General features: G+C 40.2%; 1 protein-coding gene across 6 annotated transcripts in view; it reads right to left on the bottom strand.

The window, feature by feature from the left end:
- Window positions 1–20,688, bottom strand: part of SYTL5 (synaptotagmin like 5) — a 221,133-nt gene that overhangs the window by 43,136 nt on the left and 157,309 nt on the right. For all 6 annotated transcript variants that reach the window (XM_039475397.2, XM_074391440.1, XM_074391444.1 and 3 more), the window contains exon 6: window positions 18,935–19,069. In XM_039475397.2, the coding sequence (XP_039331331.1) occupies window positions 18,935–19,069 (135 nt within the window). The remainder of the gene's footprint in view (window positions 1–18,934; window positions 19,070–20,688) is intronic.

Genomic DNA, 20,688 nt, shown 5'->3' with positions numbered 1-20,688 from the left:
GGGAAGATGGCCGCCTAAGAACAGCTCAGGACTTCAGCTCCCAGTGAAAGTGCAGAGGGTGAGTGGACGCCGCATTTCCAGATGAACTCTTATTGCCCACAGACCAGGAGATACCCAGTCAGAGGGGTCGCCAGCGTCGCAATCCCAGCCAGTGCGGCTGTTTTGGCCCCTGCGGGACTGATTCCGCCCGTGCGGCTGCTGTGACCACTCCCTGTTGCTGCGGTTCTCCATACAAAAGCCACTGGTCTGGGAGCCCTCTTAGCTGGCGAGCAGAGCCCTGAGACGGCAGAGTTGCCCATTCAGCTGAAATAGCGAGTCAGGCCAGGAGATTCCTAAGCAAAAAATCCGCCAGGAGCCGGTGCCGCAGTCCGAGCCGACTCCGTGAGTCGCAGCACGGGAGATCCCCGCGCCTTTTCAGCAAGCGACCGGAATGGAACGCGGGGTCGTTCAACTTAAAAGAAAAGACTCGGAGTCAGGGAGCCAGGTGATCAGGCTCGGTTGGTCCCACCCCTCCACCCCCAACAACAACCAAAACAAAAACAGTAATTGGAAACCCTCTGGGTTGAGCCCTTCAAACCAAGCACAGCTGAACCCGGACGGTCCGGCTCGGTGGGGGAGGGGCTTCTGCCATTACTGAGACTCTCCACAGCTACAGAGGCAGGCTGCCGTTGCCGAGGCAACCTGCCTTTGCCGAGGCAACCTGCCACAACGGAGAGAGTCCGCCATAACAGAGGCGGGGCCACCGTTGCCGAGACAGTTCTAACTACACCCATATAAAAAGGACTGCAGGGAAGAGCTCAGGGCAGCTGGGCGGAGCCCACAGCAGCTCAGCAAAGCCCCTGCGGGCAGGCAGTGGCTAGGCGTGCTGCTAGCTGGGCGGGTCAGACCTGAAAGAAAAATCAAAAAAGGCAGTAGTGCAACGGAAACTCATAAAGCTCCAACTCCCTGGGACAGAGACAGACAACAGGTGGATAAACCCACAAAAATGGGAAGAAACCAGCGCAAAAAGGATGAAAACTCCCGAAACCAGAACACCTCTCCTCCTAAAAGGGATCACAACTCCTCACCAGCAAGGGAACCAGACCGGATGGAGAAGGAGGGTGATGAAATGACAGAATCAGACTTCAGAAGGTGGGTAGTAAGAAACTACAGTGAGCTAAAAGAACATGTTCTAACCCATCGCAAAGAAAAGAGGAACCTTGAAAAAAGATTGGACGAACTGCTGACGAGAATGGACAGCATAGAGAGGAGAATAAGTGAATTGATGGAGCTGAAAAACGCAACACGAGAACTTCGTGAAGCATGCACAAGCTTCAACAGCCGAATTGACCAAGCAGAAGAAAGGATATCAGAGGTCGAAGATCAACTCAATGAAATAAAAAGAGAAGGCAAGAACAGAGAAAAAAGCGCAAAAAGGAATGAACAAAATCTTCAAGAAATGTGGGACTATGTGAAAAGACCTAATCAACGTCTGATAGGTGTACCTGAATGTGATGAAGAGAATGAATCCAAGCTGGAAAATACTCTTCAGGATATTATCCAGGAAAACTTCCCTAACCTAGCAAGGCAGGCCAATATTCAAATCCAGGAAATACAGAGAACACCACAAAGATATTCCTCAAGAAGAGCAACCCCAAGGCACATAATCATCAGATTCACCAGGGTTGTAATGAAAGAGAAAATGCTAAGGGCAGCCAGAGAGCAAGGTCGGGTTACCCACAAAGGGAAGCCCATTAGACTCACAGCAGATCTCTCAGCAGAAACCCTACAAGCCAGAAGAGATTGGGGGCCAATATTCAACATCCTTAAAGCAAAGAACTTTCAACCCAAAATCTCCTATCCAGCCAAACTAAGCTTCATAAGTGAAGGAAAAATAAAATCTTTTGTGAACAAGCAAGCACTCAGAGATTTCATCACCACCAAACCTGCTCTACAAGAACTCCTGAAAGAGGCTCTACACATATAAAGGAACAACCAGTACCAGCCACTCCAAAAACACACCAAATGGTAAAAGAGCATCAACACAATCAAGAATCTGCATCAACTAACCAACAAAACAGCCAGGTAGCATCAAAATGACAGTATCAAATTCACACATAACAATACTATCCCTAAATGTCAATGGACTAAATGCCCCAATCAAAAGACACAGACTGGCAAATTGGATAAAAAGCCAAAACCCATCAGTGTGCTGTATCCAGGAAACCCATCTTACATGCAAGGATACACAAAGGCTCAAAATAAAGGGATGGAGGAAGATCTACCAAGCAAATGGAGAGCAAAAAAAAAGCAGGAGTTGCAATTCTCATCTCTGATAAAATAGACTTTAAAGCAACAAAGATCAAAAGAGACAAAGAAGGACATTACATAATGGTAAAAGGATCACTGCAACAAGAAGAGCTAACGATCCTAAATATATACGCACCCAATACAGGAGCACCCAGATACATAAGGCAAGTTCTTAATGACTTACAAAGAGACTTAGACTCCCACACAATAATAGTGGGAGACTTTAACACCCCCTTGTCAATATTAGACAGATCAACCAGACAGAAAATCAACAAGGATATCCAGGACCTGAATACAGACCTGGAACAAGCAAACCTAATAGACATTTACAGAACTCTCCACCCCAAATCCACAGAATATACATTCTTCTCAGCAACACATCACACCTACTCTAAAATTGACCACATAATTGGCAATAAATCACTCCTCAGCAAATGCAAAAGAACGGAAATCATAACAAACAGTCTCTCAGACCACAGTGCAATCGAGTTAGAACTCAGAATGCAGAAACTAACTCAGAACTGCACAGCTTCATGGAAACTGAACAACTTGCTCTTGAATGTTGACTGGATAAACAATGAAATGAAGGCAGAAATAAAGATGTTCTTCGAAACCAATGAGAACGAAAACACAGCATACTAGAATCTCTGGGACACATTTAAAGCAGTCTCTAGAGGAAAATATATAGCAATGAGTGCCCACATGAGAAGAAAGGAGAGATCTAAAATTGACATCCTATCATCAAAATTGATAGAGCTAGAGGAGCAAGATCAAAAAAACTCAAAACCTAGCAGAAGACAGGAAATAACTAAGATCAGAGCAGAACTGAAGGAAATAGAGACACAAAAAACTCTTCAAAAAATCAATAAATCCAGGAGCTGGTTTTTTGAAAAGATCAACACAATAGACAGACCACTAGCCAAATTAATAAAAAAGAAAAGAGAGAATAACCAAATTGATGCAATAAAAAACGATAAAGGGGATATCACCACAGATTTAAGAGAAATCCAAACCATCGTCAGAGATTATTACAAACAACTCTATGCACATAAACTAGTAAACCTGGAAGAAATGGATAAATTCCTGGACACCTGCATCCTCCCAAGCCTAAACCTGGAAGAAGCCGAAACCCTGAATAGACCAATAACATGGTCTGAAGTCGAGGCAGCAATAAAGAGCCTACCACCCAGAAAAAGCCCAGGTCCAGATGGGTTCACAGCTGAATTCTACCAGACATACAAAGAGGAGCTGATACCATTCCTTCTGAAACTATTCCAGACAATCCAAAAAGAGGGAATCCTTCCCAAATGATTTTATGAGACAAACATCATCCTGATACCAAAACCCGGCAGAGAATCAACAAGAAAAGAAAATTTCAGGCCAATATCCATGATGAACATAGATGCAAAAATCTTCAATAAAATACTGGCAAACCGATTGCAACAGCATATCAAAAAGCTTATCCACCATGATCAAGTAGGATTCATCCCGGGGATGCAAGGCTGGTTCAACATACGCAAATCCATAAACGTAATTCACCACATAAACAGAACCAAAGACAAAAACCACATGATTATCTCGATTGATGCAGAGAAGGCTTTTGACAAAATTCAACAGACTTTTATCCTAAAAACCCTCAATAAACTAGGTATTGACGGAACGTATCTCAAAACAATAAAAGCTATTTACGACAAACCAACAGCCAATATCATACTGAATGGGCAAAAACTGGAAGCATTCCCTTTGAAATCTGGCACTAGACAAGGATGCCCTCTCTCACCACTCCTATTCAATATAGTACTGGAAGTTCTAGCGAGAGCAATCAGGCAAGAAAAAGAAATAAAGGGTATCCAAATTGGAAAGGAGGAAATCAAATTGTCTCTATTTGCAGATGACATGATTGTATATCTGGAAGACCCCATCATCTCAGCCCAAAATCTCCTGAAACTGATAAACAACTTCAGCAAAGTCTCAGGATACAAAATCGACGTGCAAAAATCACAAGCATTCCTATACACCACTAATAGACTTAAAGAGAGCCAAATCAAGAACGAACTGCCATTCACAATTGCTACAAAGAAAATAAAATACCTAGGAATACAACTAACAAGGAACGTAAAGGACCTCTTCAAGGAGAACTACAAGCCATTGCTCAACGAAATAAGAGAGGATACAAACAGATGGGGAAACATTCCATGTTCATGGTTAGGAAGAATCAACATCGTGAAAATGGCCATACTGCCCAAAGTAATTTACAGATTCAACGCTATTCCCATCAAGCTACCAATGACTGTCTTCACAGAACTGGAAAAAAACACCTTAAACTTCATATGGAACCAAAAGAGAGCCCGCATAGCCAAGTCAATTCTAAGCAAAAAGAACAAAGCAGGAGGCATCACACTACCGGACTTCAAACTATACTACAAGGCTACAGTAATCAAAACAGCATGGTACTGGTACCAAAACAGAGATATAGACCAATGGAACAGAACAGAGGCCTCAGAGGAAATACAACATACCCACAACTATCTGATCTTCGACAAACCTGACAAAAACAAGCAATGGGGAAAGGACTCCCTGTTTAATAAATGGTGTTGGGAAAACTGGCTAGCCATGTGCAGAAAGCAGAAACAGGACCCCTTCCTGACACCGTACACCAAAATTAACTCCAGATGGATTAAAGACTTAAACATCAGACCTAACACCATAAAAACCCTAGAAGAAAATCTAGGCAAAACCATTCAGGACATAGGCGTAGGCAAGGACTTCATGACCAAAACGCCAAAAGCAATGGCAACAAAAGCCAAAATAGACAAATGGGACCTAATCAAACTCCACAGCTTCTGCACGGCAAAAGAAACAGTCAGTAGAGTGAATCGACAACCAACAGAATGGGAAAAAATTTTTGCAGCCTACCCATCTGACAAGGGGCTGATATCCAGAATTTACAAAGAACTAAAGCAGATCTACAAGAAAAAAACAAACAAGCCCATTCAAAAATGGGCGAAGGATATGAACAGATACTTTACAAAAGAAGACATACAGGAGGCCAACAAACATATGAAAAAATGCTCATCATCATTGGTCATCAGAGAAATGCAAATCAAAACCACATTGAGATACCATCTCACACCAGTTTGAATGGCGATTATTAAAAAATCAGGAAACAACAAATGCTGGAGAGGATGTGGAGAAATAGGAACACTTTTACACTTTTGGTGGGAATGTAAATTAATTCAACCATTGTGGAAGACAGTGTGGCGATTCCTCAAGGACCTAAAAATAGAAATCCCATTTGACCCAGCAATCCCATTACTGGGTATATATACAAAGGATTATAAATCATTCTACTACAAGGACACGTGCACACGAATGTTCATTGCAGCACTGTTTACAATAGCAAAGACCTGGAACCAACCCAAATGCCCAACAATGATAGACTGGATAGGGAAAATGTGGTACATATACACCATGGAATATTACGCAGCCATCAAAAACGATGAGTTCACGTCCTTTGTAGGGACATGGATGAACCTGGAAACCATCATTCTCAGTAAACTGACACAAGAGCAGAAAATCAAACACCATATATTCTCACTCATAGGCGGGTGTTGAACAATGAGAACACATGGACACACTGGGGTCCGTTGGGGGGAAATGGGGGAGGGGCAGGGGGTGGGGAGGTGGGAAGAGATAGCATGGGGAGAAATGACAGATACAGGTGAGGGGATGGAAGGCAGCAAACCACACTGCCATGTGTGTACCTATGCAACAATCTTGCATGTTCATCACATGTACCCCCAAACCTAAAATGCAATTAAAAAAAATTAAAAAAAATAAATTAAATTAAATAAAAAATGAAAGTCACTCCTCTATAAAACAACAACAACAACAACAAAAAAAAAAAACAAAAAAAAAAAACCAAAAAAGAACTTTGCCCCATCTTTCTGATTTTGTTTCCTACTGCTTACTGGCATTCTCTCAGCCAGCCCAGATTCCTTACCATTTTCTCACCTCACCATCTTGACTTCCACCTCCTGAAGCCTTTGCTCACCTTCTCTTGACCAGTTATGCTCTCTTAACCACTCTGTGTCTATGCAAATCTTTCTCAGTCTCCAAGGGCAAATGAAGTCCAGCCTACCCCATCAGGCTTCTCCTGTCAAGCACAAGCCTTGTCAACCTCTGCTCCACTCAGTTCCTATTGACTTATGGTCTTTGCCAGGCTACTGTATTTAGTACTTGACTGCACAATGTCTTGTTTTGCTTCCTAATTGATCCACATATGTGAGCTTGGGTGTTTTATTAAACTATGAACTCCTTGGACACAGAGTTCGTGCCATAATTATCATGTATCTCCAGCAGCTTCATAGTGCCTTAGTACAAAGAAGCCACTTAGTACACATTTAGTCAAAGATTAGAAGTTACATTTCATTTCTCTGTGTTGTTTTAGTGTCTGATTCATGGTTTACATTTGATAAATATGGTACAAAAATGACGACATTTGGTAAATGAGCCTGAATCACCTTCATGTTTGCTAAAATGATTCAATTCAATCCATATCAATAAATGAAAAAGCAGTTCCTGCCCTTGAGGTGTTCACAATTTTCTTATTAAATGAGCTTCATAAGTCAACACAAATTTTGGAAAACTGGAGTTTAAGAGAAGTGTTTGTTCTCATTTTATTCTTTTCCCTCAGTGAACACAAAATATGCTAAGTGGTAAAATAGAAGCCCTTATGAGTTTTACTCTCTCAACTATTGTCTTAATAAGTTACAAACGCACCTATAATAGTACACCTCTTATTGGTAAAGCATACCATTGGTTAATAGTGATGAAGACTTACAGTTGAGCCAATCAGAGGAGAGACTAAATAGAATAAAGGAATATTTTTTAAAACAATGTTTAAATGTGCACATATAATTACCAGAAGACAAATCAGGCAGAAGAAAGAATAGGCAATGACCATTGGATGGAACTGTCAACCACAACCCCTAAGATTTTTCAAGGTTGTGCAGCAGAGAAGTCACCAAAACCAAATTTGTCCTGGTCTACACTACCAGCTACCACCACCTTCAATAATCATGAATAGAAGTGGCATTTACTTAGTATCTTCTAGGTGTTAGCCATTTTTCATCCCCAAATATTCATGTAAAATACGTTTTAGAATATTATTTAGTATTTTTTAAATGAAGAAATTGAGTCTTGGAGAGGTTAAATAATTATTACATACATGTATGCATGTACATACACGTGCATACACACTGACATACGACTATGGTATCATACATTTAGCATGTGACAAAGTCAGCATAAAAACAGTATTGTTAGTCTACCCAAAGCCTGTGACCATTCTAATTTCTCATACTGCTTACTCATCATTTCACTAAGAACAAATCATTCTAGCCAGGCAGGTTTTGCATTTATAGAATGAACTATCAAACAAAAGATAATCAAAGGAGCAAAGAGCTGGGAGTTAGTTTCTTGGGACTTAAGAGAATTATGAAATTTTTTTTATGTTACTAAAGAGTGGTTCTAAAGGGTGGCATTTCTCAGTTACTAAAGAGTCTCTGCAGAAAGGGTCTCTGGCTTCCTCTTTGTAGAGATGGCACTCTAACTAAATTACAGTGCTGTGGACTCAGCTGAGATGTCTATGATTGCGTCTGTTGATTCTGACAATGAGAGTAAAATTTTGTTTTTAAGAAAACTGATACACTTTGGAATTCTAATTTCCTTGGTGATGTTCCTGAACCCTTCTACCTGAATCATGACATTTCTACATTTGACAACAGTTAGCCATATTTGTACCTTTCCAAGTATTTCTGATCATCTCACAGGTCCTACTTAGGAGAGGCATAGAGACTTTCCAATTGATGCTGTACTGTGACCATAGGTTCTCTAGGACAAAGCTAACACAAAAATATCTCTCCCTACTGTTTCTGGTAAAATCTCTTTAAAAAAGAAAGGGCAGTGGTGAATCTTGCAGAAATGAGCCAAGAAAGTTATGAGCTGAAGGGATTCACGTGGGTGTTTCGGCTTGTGTGTGTGCTGAAGGTCCTTCCAGAGCCAGGTGGTTTTGAGAAACTCCCCATCATGGATTAGCCTTGCTGAAACCAAAAGTGCTGCTTATGTAGAAGCTCTGGCAGAAGCTGATTAATTGTGGTGATGACATTTAAGAGGCTATCCTGTAATAGGAAAAAATTCTTGTGATTTTAAGTCAGCTACTGCAAATTATCATTGCTAGCAGCATCATCTCAAAAATGACATAGACTTTCACATTTGTTCCTGACATTTACTGTGTGAGCTTCTCAAAAATATTTTTTCCTGTTGATTAAACTCAGAAAAGGTTTAGTCTGATAAGGCATATTGTCATAAATATTTGGGTGTCAACTCTTTTAGGAGTTATGTAGAATATGACATAAATACATGAATCTTTGCCACTTAAATTGGAAAAGGATAAAAGCTTTGTTAAGTCAAAATTAAAGTTGTGAAGTTTAAAGGTCAATTAAGAAAAAGCTATTTTTTGATTCAGCTATCATGTTGCTTACATTTAAATAAGAAGCCAATAAACTTATCTTCAAGCTAAAATGTGGTTAAGTAAAAACCAGTAAGAAGGAGATACATTTATCTCATTCTAAAAGGCCCAAATGTGGGGATATGTCACTGTCTGGGAGTTTGGATATTCTGGGTTTCGGAAAGACATATTTTCCAGATTAGAAAAGAGTTTCACTTACTTTACCTTATGAAATATACTTTAAAAGCATTCTGTTTGTTATCTGTAATTCCATGGGTAGGGTAAACACATGACAGCAATAATTTTAGTATACCCTTACAATGACCCTGTATGGCAGATACAACTGAATGTTTGTTCCAAGCTAGAAAATCCAAGAGTGGCCAGCCCTCCAATTTGTTTCTTACCTATGAAAAACATCTGGGCCCCTGACCCTTCTCATGGAACATGGACCATACCGGGGATTAAGGCCCTGAGTTTTGGGTTAAATGAAGGTTTCCAGGTGGAGGTCGTTAGGCGGAAGGTTTTAGGTGAAAATGCAATATAAACTGTATGCTATTTGCAAGCGGTTGTGGTTTTCCTGCCCAGCACACCACTGCTGGACTCTTTCCCCTGTGTGTAAGACTCTAATAAAATCCCATGTCTTGTTTGCTGGCTCTGAGTCTCTTTAACCTGGCAGCTTCCTTACTGAGGTTAATAGGGGTTCAGCACAGCATCATGTTGCTCTGAAATCTTGGTAACAGCTTCCCGGGTGTATCCATTTCTAGACCAAGGATTCAAGGGTAGGGGGCAGAGATTACAATTTGATGAGTTGCCTTTCTGGTTTACATAAAGGTCTCCTAGGAGTTGTAGCCAGGAAACAATTTCCCAGGGTCCAACCTTCCCAGACTGGCTGACAGTGTTGAGCCTGTACCCATGTGGTGAAATGTGGGCTTTCTTAAGGCAGCATTAATCTGAGAGATCCTAAAACTTACTGGTACAATGAGGCTAATGTGCAGCATAATACAGAGATAGTGCATAATATTCTTTTTTTTCCCTGAGGTTCATGAGCATTCCTAACTTCTTTTAGTTATTTTTTATCTACAATAAATTTGCAGGAAAGATGGCCAAGGGAGGTTGCAGTTAGAAAGAGAGATGAGCCTGTTAAATGGGAAAGAGATAAAAAAAAATGGATGTAGCTCAATCTTCTAGTCTTTGGTGATCCCCACGTGCTGTGTCTTTATTAACAGTCTTATGTGAGATGAGTGGCCCTCATCCTTACATGCACATTAGAAACCTCTGGGGAGCTATTAAAACTCCCATGTCCACGCGCCGGGCGCGGTGGCTCAAGCCTGTAATCCCAGCACTTTGGGAGGTGGAGGTGGGTGGATCACGAGGTTGAGAGATCGAGACCATCCTGGTCAACATGGTGAAACCCCGTCTCTACCAAAAATACAAAAAATTCGCTGGGCATGGTGGCGCGTGTCTGTAATCCCAGCTACTCAGGAGGCTGAGGCAGGAGAATTGCCTGAACCCAGGAGGCGGAGGTTGCGGTGAGCCGAGATGGTGCCATTGCACTCCAGCCTGGGTAACAAGAGTGAAACTCCGTCTCAAAAAAAAAAAAAAAAAAAAAACTCCCATGTCCAGACTACACTTCAGGCTAGTCACATGGGACTCTCTGGGTATGGGATCTAGGTGTCAGCATGTTTTAAGACTCCCCCAGTGATTCCAATATGAAGCCAAGGCTGAAAACCACTGTACTAAGTTGTGATTAAAAATTCATCGATCTCAGACATCTCTCAACCTGCATTGTTCTCTCCCCTTCTACCACTATTTTCTTTTTTTTTTATTTGACAGTATTCACATGAAAAGAGCTCAGCTGTTCTTGTGGTTTGGACTGTGATACACGGAAGGACACTTAGTCTTAGTGAGTGAATGTGTTGCACTAGGAGTCAGCAAACTATGGCTTGTGGACAGATTTGGGACAAATGTTTCTATATAGCCATGTGCTTAGAGTAGTTTTTACATTTTTAAATGTTTGAAAAAAAAGAAGAATAATATTTTGTGGCACATAAACATTATATGAAATTCAAATTTCAGTGCCCATAAATGAAATGTGATTGGAATTCAGGCAGCCCATTCATTCATGTATTGTCTATTCTGCTTCCATGTTCTGACAGCAAAGTTGAGCAGCTGATACAGAGATCATATGGCCTACAAAGTCAAACATATTATCCTTACCTTTACAGGAAAGGTTTGTTGATCTTTGTGCTTATGCCAGCTTGGGGAAAAACTCTAAGCATGTTTTTTCTTTCCTCTCACAGTATGACAACAATTATCAATCAACACAGAAGACTTCTGTGATCAAAGGTGTGGGGTTTTCCCACACATACCAAGCAACAAACATCAGCTGGGTGTCCTCTAATTAAATTCTGACACTATCTATTCAGAGAGTGTCAGATCCCACAGGGTGAGGGATCAGTCCCCAAGACTGCCCTCCCCCAGACACTAGTCACATGTCCAGGCCTTCAGAACTTCTGACCAATTGTCTTCGAGTTGGGGTTCCCATGACCGCCTCTTTGGGTTTGATTAACTGGAGTGGCTCACAGAACTCGGGGAAACACTTACATCTGCCAGTTTATTACAAAGGATATTACAAATGATACAGATAAAGAGATGTGTAGGGTGAGGTGTGGGGATAGGACTGTAGAGCTTCCATGCCTTCCATGTGCGTACCACCCTCCTGGAACCTCCACACATGTGGTTATCCAGAAGTTCTCTGAACTCTGTCCTCTTGGATTTTTATGTAGGTTTCATTACATAGGCATGATTGACAACTGTGCAAAATGTGATTGGACAGAAAGTGCATGATCTAAACCCAGCAAGTCCTGTCTGTTCAGGCTTTTCTTGGATTCTCTGTGTAGCATTCTTCCCTCTAGGTTATGAGGCAGAGTTCTCTGGAATGAGGGTCTTTTGAACCACTATCAGATTAGAGTCCTGCTTGGGTAGGTCAAAGAAGGACAGCAGAAGATCAGAAAGAAAGATTATGTTTCCTGAGGCCTAAAGCTGCCCAACAGCATAACAAGGACTATGGAAGTTAGGAGGCAGGAACTATGGATGAAAACCTATGTACATATAAACACCACAGTGCCTATGCGCGCACGCGCGCACACACACACACACACACACACACACACACACACACAGATGTGTCTATTTAAAAACAAAACTCTTTGAAGAGGCCAATACACCCAACGTAAGTAAATTTCAGGTATTGGGTGTTTGTGTGTTAAACTTAGACCCAAGTGAGCCATCATAGGAGCCATTGAAAGCAGAATTAGGGAAGTAGAGAGATGAGAAAGATATGGAAATTCCTCAAGCAGCTTCTCTAGCTGCAATGTCCCCTGAAGCCACTGGCCTTCTATGGCTTACTCACACATATCTTCCTTTTCCTTTTTGGAAAGAGGACAAGAGTAGTATAATGTAATGGGCAGTCAATGAAATTGTCCAGTGAATCCTAGTGTTAACTATATAAACAGCTTTATAATTTGACTTAATAAAACAAAAGCTGATTTGTTTGGTGGTTTTAAAATGTTTAGTGTTTCGTTAATGGATTTGCTTCCTTTAAGAAGATTCCTTTTAAAGTGGAGGAGACAGTTACCATGAGGCAGGGACTTCTGCTGGGTATAGAGAAAGAGAAAGAGATCTTAAGAACAGGTAGTACTCTTAAATGTGATAATATTTTTGTTATTTATCATCACATTAAAATTCTGATCTAATTTCTTGTTTCTAAATAATGACCAGAAACCATTTTGAGGAGAGAGGCCAGCAGCCATGAAAAGCCTTGAGTCAATTAGATGTCTGGGGCAAGAAGAAAGCCAACTACCTTCCTGCATAGACACAACAGAAAGGAATTATTTAACAGAACTTAGCTTTCAGCAACTAAACAGAACAAGTGCTTACTGCATACTTAGTAGTTCAGAATTGCCAACGTCTTGTTCTGAGTAGGATGCTATATCGTATATAAGAAGATAGTTATTAAGGCATCCAAAGCCATCTACATTCTGGTCCAATTTACCTCTCCATCTTCTCATCTCTTGTACACTATACTTCAATTTATACTCTAGAAACTCTGAACAGTTTCTTTTCAGCACACACAGACTCCTTTAGTGTCTATTTTCCTTTGTACTTTTTATTTCTTCTGTGTCGAATGCTCTTCCTATCTTTCTTTACCTGACCAAGTCCTCCTTATTTCTTAAAAGCTGCTTAGGGGTCATCTCAATGAAGCTTCTCCAAATCCTTTGGAAGGATAAATGCCTATCTTTGGTTTTCCCATAGCATGCAGAACATCTTTCAAAAATCTTATTACTATATTGTATTTATTTGTTTAGTTATACTAGCCTTCCTGCTAAACTGGAAGCTCATAAAAAGGTGGAACAGTATTATTGTCTAAGAACTTCCACATTTACCATCTGGCATGTATAGTACTAGGTCAATAATTTTGGCAGAGCTGTGTGTTGAATTCATTTGTATAAATAGAATGCATAGATGACCAAGTCATATATCTCTGCTTCTCAATGACTTGTAGAAGAACAAAGGCTATGTATTTTATCTTAGCTACCGTGAGAATGGTAACATGTCACATAATACATGTTTAGGTAGCAGTGAGAAAAAGAGAAATTTACTAAATCGGAGGAGGGAAATGTGTTAGATTTAGTTCTTAGAAATAGAGTATGCCAAGGCAGTGAATCCACAGGAAACAATTGGAGAAACAGACAAAACAGCAAGGAGGAGAATTCAGGCTTACAATCATTTGATCGCAGGAATGAAGCATGGGTGTGACTGAATTACTGAGCCTCCATACCTTCTCACATTACTGGCATTATAATGAGGAAAGTCACACATAATATAAAGTAAACAGCAATCAAAGGCTGAACAATGGTCTGACGAACTGCATCTTTGAAGGAGGTCTGAGAGCAGTTTGGGAGGGATGTAGTAGCAGACTCTGTCAGTATCCCTGCCCATTTGCCCTCAGCACTTACCTCTACCCACAGAACCCTGGTTACTGGGAACACCCAGAACTCCCAGCCTGAGGAGGTTTTTTTGGATCACCGAAGCATAGAGGCCCTTCGAACAGGGCAAGTTTGAGAGTTGGTTCCCTAGAAGCAGCCCTCAATCAATTTTGAACAAAGAGCTACTGTAAAAATATTCCAGAATACCTACCTCTTGACTGGATAACTCTGAGGTACGTTCAGTGCTGTTTTCTAGAGTTGACCAGTGAGATTGAGCTCTAGTTGCCCACAATAGCAACTGGCTTAATGATACATCCTTTTTGCCTCCCTTCCCTTCCCTGGCTCATTTCCCCACTCTCCTATCTCTGTTTCCCTAGACCACATTCTGAACATATTACTTACTCTTGAATCCTTATTTCAGGATTTTCTTCCAAAGGAGCCCAAATCAAGTGTATACTGGTGCATATAGTAGGGAAAGGGTGAGTTTAGAAAAGGATGGCTTTGGGTTCTAAATAGAAGTTTCCAGCTACAGTTCTTTTTTTGCAACTTCAGACTGTGTATCTCCCACTGATAAGGTCACAGTACAACAAAATACTCTGGCGAATTCATGTTTCCACTCCTATTTTATCACATGTGAGTTGCTCCTTGGAATTAAAATTCACTTTTCTCAGGCCACCATGGTTTTGAGAATTGCTTTAGGCTGTTAGCATTTGCTGCAGCTTGTGGCTTTGATTGCCCACCCCTCACTCCCCGTAAGGAGAGCTGAGCTTACCCAAAGGTGATTAAAACGGAAAAAAGGGAATTAGCAGTATCAGACAAAGGAGGCAAAGGCACAGGAAAGAGGTGAAAGTAATTTTCTTTTGCAGGACAATGCTCACAGTCTATAACCTTTTGAGTCACGAAACGACCACAGCTGTATTATAGAATAAAATGTACATACTTTCAGAAATATGCTATACATTTAAACATTTTTAGAGCCTGGTAAGGAAAGGAGTTTGCTAATAGCATTAGCAATAGCAACTAGCTATATAATGTTTTATCTATTACACAAAACAGACCAATGTTGACTTTGCAGATGTGGTCCTGACTCAGTTGAACACTCCCACTTCACTATATTCAAATTACTAGTAAGAGGCTACTACCTAATTGGCACCTTAATTGTAAAGATGTCAACAAAAATTACATTCAGGACAGGAGAATAATTTTATTTCTGATGAAAAAGGAAGGTATCATTTAGTAATAGAATGGATTTAATAAACTCATTTTACCAAAATAATAGATATGAGGAATGGACGGTTCTTTAAAGTTATGATAATACCCAAAGTGCTATATTTCCTGGACAGAGAAAGAGAGAGGGGCAGTGCTAGCTAAGGGCTGGCTTGAATGATGTGGTATCTGCTTTTAGTGGATCAGAGCCAAAGCAAAGAAGTTTGCGAAGCTTCACAGAGACTGTGACCATCAGTCCCAGCTCCCCTGGAGAGCAATTAGGAATAACTGGATGAAACTGGTGTCCTTGGGGCAGAGGAGCGGAGGGCAGAAAGATGAGAACCTAGTTGGTTATGAGACCAAACAAGTTCCCGCGGTCTGTTCACGTTCCATGTGAATATTGTCATATTCTCCAATGACATGACACAAAGGCTACTGAGAAACAGCATCATTCTTCCTCCATTTTTACTGAACAAAACACATTTTAGGTTCAAAGTTCTACTTTTACTTTGTTTTTTAAAAGAACGTTGTTGGTAATCTCCCCCAGATTCCCTTTACCAGCTGTGCATGCTCTTCACTAGCTCCTCAGTTCTTTTCTGCTAATGGATGTCACCTGCCACCTTCAGCGCCCTTCCCTTTAGGACTGGAGCTAGAGGCCTAGAAATGTCCTGGAGTTTGTCTCCTCCTCACCCCCATAGTAGAGTTATCAGATAACATACAGAACTTGCAGTTCAATTTGAATTTCAGATAAACAGTAATTTTTAAGTATAAGGATGTTCCACATTTTGCATGAAACGTACTTGTACTAAAAAACAGTTTAATCTCAAGTATATATACCTGGATATCCTGTATCTTCATTTGCTAAGTCTAGAGACCCTATTCAACGGAGGCCATGGTCAGTCACTGACTGGTATAGGAGTGCAATAGTCCAGCTCCTAAATGTGGAAAAAGCTCAGGGATATAGTTTATGCTCTGGAGCAGCCGTCCCCAAACTTTTTACACAGGGGGCCAGTTCACTGTCCCTCAGACGGTTGGAGGGCCACCACATACTGTGCTCCTCTCACTGACCACCAATGAAAGAAAGAGGTGCCCCTTCCTGAAGTGCGGCAGGGGGCCGGATAAATGGCCTCAGGGGGCTGCATGTGGCCTGTGGGCTGTAGTTTGGGGACGCCTGCTCTAGAGTCTCCTATAGGATCAGGCTGAGTCCTCAGACCTCACTAGAGCTAGCACCATTATTTAGCTTCTTTCTCTTCTCTATTCTGTCTCTCCTACTCCCTTCCTGGTTTCTCTTGGAATCACTTGATTATTAATAAATCACTTGCTTATATAAATCCTTGTCTAGGGGTCTGTTTCTGGGAGAGCATGACTTAAGTTAGAAATCTTATAAATCATACCACAGTGACAACTCATCACAACTTTGTAGGGATTAGAAATCACTACCTTGAATAATATTCTGTTTATTAACTACAACTTATATTTATGTTCCTAAAAATACTCTTTGTCTCATGTGGCAAGTCCCTAGCAACCGATGAACATCCATTTGACAAACTCTTCTGAGAGGCTGCTAGGGCTTGTTTAATTTATTCATACTTTCCCCTGCTTTGAAACTACTGAAAAGAAATAAAGCCAACCGGACATCTGATAAAACATCATTTACACTCATATGATGTGAGCTTTAAAAAGGAATGCCCAAGCCCAGCTGCTCCAGGAAAAGACCAATGATCCATGAAAAAAATATGCATTGTACAGGAGAAAGGGAAATTACTGGTGAGCTCGGTCAGGCAATAGACCAAAGAGACTGGGATCTTATGTCCCTTTAGATGATGGAATTTAAGAAAGGATGGGCTACCCTGCCTCACTTTTCAAAGGACTTATTTTGAAATAATGGAACTCATCTCACTGTGGCAGTCCATTAATGAGTCATCATTGTGATAAATGAATGTTCAAGGGAAAAGACATTTTGCTCTACTGATCTCCTGAGCATTTTACTCCCTTTCTTAATGGAAAAACATTGTTCTTAACATGCTTAAGCCAAAGCACTCCAGACTACAATATTCTGACTATCTGTAAGCCATTTCAGGTATTTACAATTTAAGATTAAAGTCTACTTGGGGACTTTCTTTCAGCTTACAACGAGAAAAGAAGCTCCTGGGTCAATATAACAGTATTTGGTGAAACACGTCCATATGGCTTTATAGTTTTGGCTATTTATACCTAGCAGTAGATAAGACACAAAAAGTAAATCCAGGCAGATAGATTCCATTATGGTCTAAGCACTATGATTCTGGAGAGCATGCCCCTTATTCTTGTTGAGTAATTGTAAGACATATAACTTGATATAGCATGATCTAATTTTGTTAGGCTGGGAGACTTTTTTTTTCTTCTTAAACAAGAAACATTGTCTTTCCTCTTTTCATATATATTTTCTTTCTTAAATGCTAGTTTCAAGTGTTAGCCAAGGTGGCTCATCCATGGAGTCCCCAGGAGGCTGAGCAAAAAGAACATGAAACTAGTTGCTTACTTTCTCTAAATAATTTTGACCACTACTATCAGAGTCAGGAGTCCAACTATAAAAAACAAAAATGAGATTTATTTCCTTTAATTTTTTTTTAGAGACAGAGTCGTGCTCAGTCATCCAGGGTAGAGTGCAGTGGTGTGATCATAGCTCTCTGTAACCTCAAACTCCTGGGCTCAAGCAATCTTCCTGCCTTAGCCTTCTGAAGCATTGGGATTATAGACATAAGCCACTGTGCCCAGCCAAAAATGAAATTTTTATAGAAAGATTTTGTAGGACACAGCATGAAGCTACCTCAAGGGAAGCTGAATGAAACTATTTCAAGAATAAAGGCAACGATAGCTTAACAGTTTTTAATCATAAAAAGGAATATAACAGCATTCTTGAAAGTTTGAGAAATACTGAATATAGTAATAATATTTTGATAATGGGTGATACATAATTTTATGCTCCCTTGTAATTTTGTTTCTGTATAGTTTTACATGAATTAACACTTGCTTGCAGGACTGCTATAAGGAAAAAAAGAAACAGCTATGGAGAATCACCATGAAAAAATAACCCAATAGTCAAAATAGTATCCCCTCTATGGAAATTTTTTGGTCTACACTCTAAAGTGGATTACAGGGAAGAGTGCAATTCTGTTTACATTCTTCCTAACCTAAGGAGAAAAGAAAATCCGCCAGTTTTGCTGTCTGGCTTAGCAGAATTACTCCAGATCCAAGGAACCAAAAGGGAGTTAACAGTTGGACAAACCAGTGAAATATAAGGGTAGATTTTCTTTTCATTGCTAGTTTTGATAATATACTAATCATGAAAATAAGTCTTGACTATGCCCCAATAGGTTACAGAAAATCATGCCTGATATAAAATGACGGTGCTTTTGGCTGTTCTTTGTGTTTCTCTTTATTTTTCTTGACAAGTGATAGATCTGTGGATAGGACATTCTCACTTGGCTCCACTGATAACCTCCTCTAGCTAGAGGATGTGGAACTAAAAAGGAAGTGAAATTTATGAAAAATTCTCTGAGGCAATTCAAATGTAAAATTATTAGTAATTTTTAAAAAGCTGCAAGGAATGTATTTGACACTCAGAGATTTCTTTTTCAGAAGCTTAAACAGAAAAAGCTCAAGAAGTCAATGGAGAACATTTTCTTGCCCTGTATATTTCTATTTGAACTGCAGCCCAAGTGCCAGAACATAAAGTTTCATCTCTGCAGGTGACATAGGCAATTCCAATAGCTGTAATTCCAGAAATAGGGTAGGTGCTTTCCATTTCAACTAAAAAATATCCTCCTGAATTTTCAAATTATGTGTTAGGAGTTCTCCAAGTGGTAATATTTCACAGATACCTAAAATCCCCCTATGAATGGGAATATATCAACATTTTCCTCAGGCTATATCATTGCTCAATCTGTATGACACTTACCTGTCTGAACCAGAGGCTGACTTTAAACTCCAAAAACGTTGACCATCTAAGTCCAAGCTATAGCTCCGCCCACTTTCAGTTTTGGGAGTTACGATTTCTCCTCTGGTTGCTGATCTGAACTTGCTAAGAAGAAATCTGAAATTATATATATATATATTCAAAATTAGATAAGAAACCATTTAAAAATATCATTTCAAGAATACAATTTCTAGTACTTTTAACAATAAAGGATTCTTCAATAAAGCAGCCTTAGGGCTGAGAGGTTCTGGAGAATTTCCAGTGCCTCTGCAATACAGTATCAAAGGTGGTAATGAAAAAGATTATGATATTCTCTCAAGACCGTACCACTTGCTGGTAGGTCACTACTAAGCAAAAGACTGCCTGCTCTGAGAACTCAGCACTGTCACCTGAAAAAGAAGATGCATTCCTTGGGCTGAGCCTGTTTGCAGGAATAGTGAGAATAGAGAGTTTGTACTCACTTTCCTCAGAGTGGGGAGCCAGGGTGATCCTTTTGAACAACCTGAGGTAGCTACTTATTAGATTGCAGCTCCATGAGAGCAGTGACTCTGCCTTTATTGTTTCTTGCCAGATTTCCTGAGCCTAGAATGATGCCTGGCATATACTAGAATCCACCCAACTCTTGTGGAATGAATAATGTGGTCGAAACCATCTTTATTATCTTCCATGACATTTCTCCTTGTGCCTCATGTTGGATAAAATCTGACTACATTCCCATTTCACTGAATTATTTGGATTTTAAGCAAAAACAGCCTTTTAGGAACCTAAAGTCCTGATCCAGGATACCGAGTGCCCAAAACATGGGTGTTTCAAAATGTACTTTAATAACAAAATTAAAGCTATATTCCTTTTTGTAATGGCATTGGGAGATACACTTCATTTACATTCTCCAGTTTTCTAGAGGAAAAAATGGATTCCAAAGGTACTGTCACAATCTTAATAGAATCTGCCAAGTTGTCTCTATTTCAAAGACCCCTGAAACAGTGCCATTGTCAAAGTGTCTGAAGCTTCAATCTACTGGAAAATCACATTCTTCTTTGGTGATAATACTACTTAATATAATGTCAAGCTATGTTGCTCTGAGAACCACCTCATGCATGTCCTCTACTTAAGGTATCTCTGCCTGGAATCACTCTTCCTCCGTTTGGTGATTCTGAACCCCGTTTATCATTCAAGCTCCTTCTCAAGTCCCGTGTACAATTTGATGTCTTTCTGAATGGCTCCTATACTCAACTGGCATTTATTATCTAGCCACTTATTTATACATACTCAATAATTTGTTACCTTATGACATCTCTTGTGGTGAGCACCCTCTACTTTAAAAAGATGTTCAGGTAGCTCACATTGCCACCTTAAATCTTCCTGCAATTCTTTTATACTTAACTAACTTTTCAGGTGTGTGCCTTTTCTCCCCAACTAGATGTTATATTCCTTGATGACTAAGAACAATCAGACCCTTGTTTTGAATTTCAGCAAGGCTCAGCCCAGTGCTGTAATGGTTTGAATGATTCAGAATTTGCATAATTGATTGTGCTGGTGAGTTAGTTATTGTCTCCCTTCCCCAAGTCCATTATTCTATAACCTGCTCCATGATGCCTGAGCTGGGGTCTGCAAACGACAACTCCTAGAGGCATTTGTGGGCTTTGAGTTACTTATTTAATCAAGCTATTGATTGTTTTTTATGAGTCAGGTACCATGCTAGATACTGTTACACAAAAGCAAAGAAACCACTGGTC

The sequence above is a fragment of the Saimiri boliviensis genome, chromosome X (assembly GCF_048565385.1).
Source record: "Saimiri boliviensis isolate mSaiBol1 chromosome X, mSaiBol1.pri, whole genome shotgun sequence".
In the NCBI taxonomy this organism is placed as follows: domain Eukaryota; kingdom Metazoa; phylum Chordata; class Mammalia; order Primates; family Cebidae; genus Saimiri; species Saimiri boliviensis.
The sequence above is the reverse complement of the archived record's forward strand: the minus strand, read 5'-3'. Positions and strand labels throughout refer to the sequence as shown.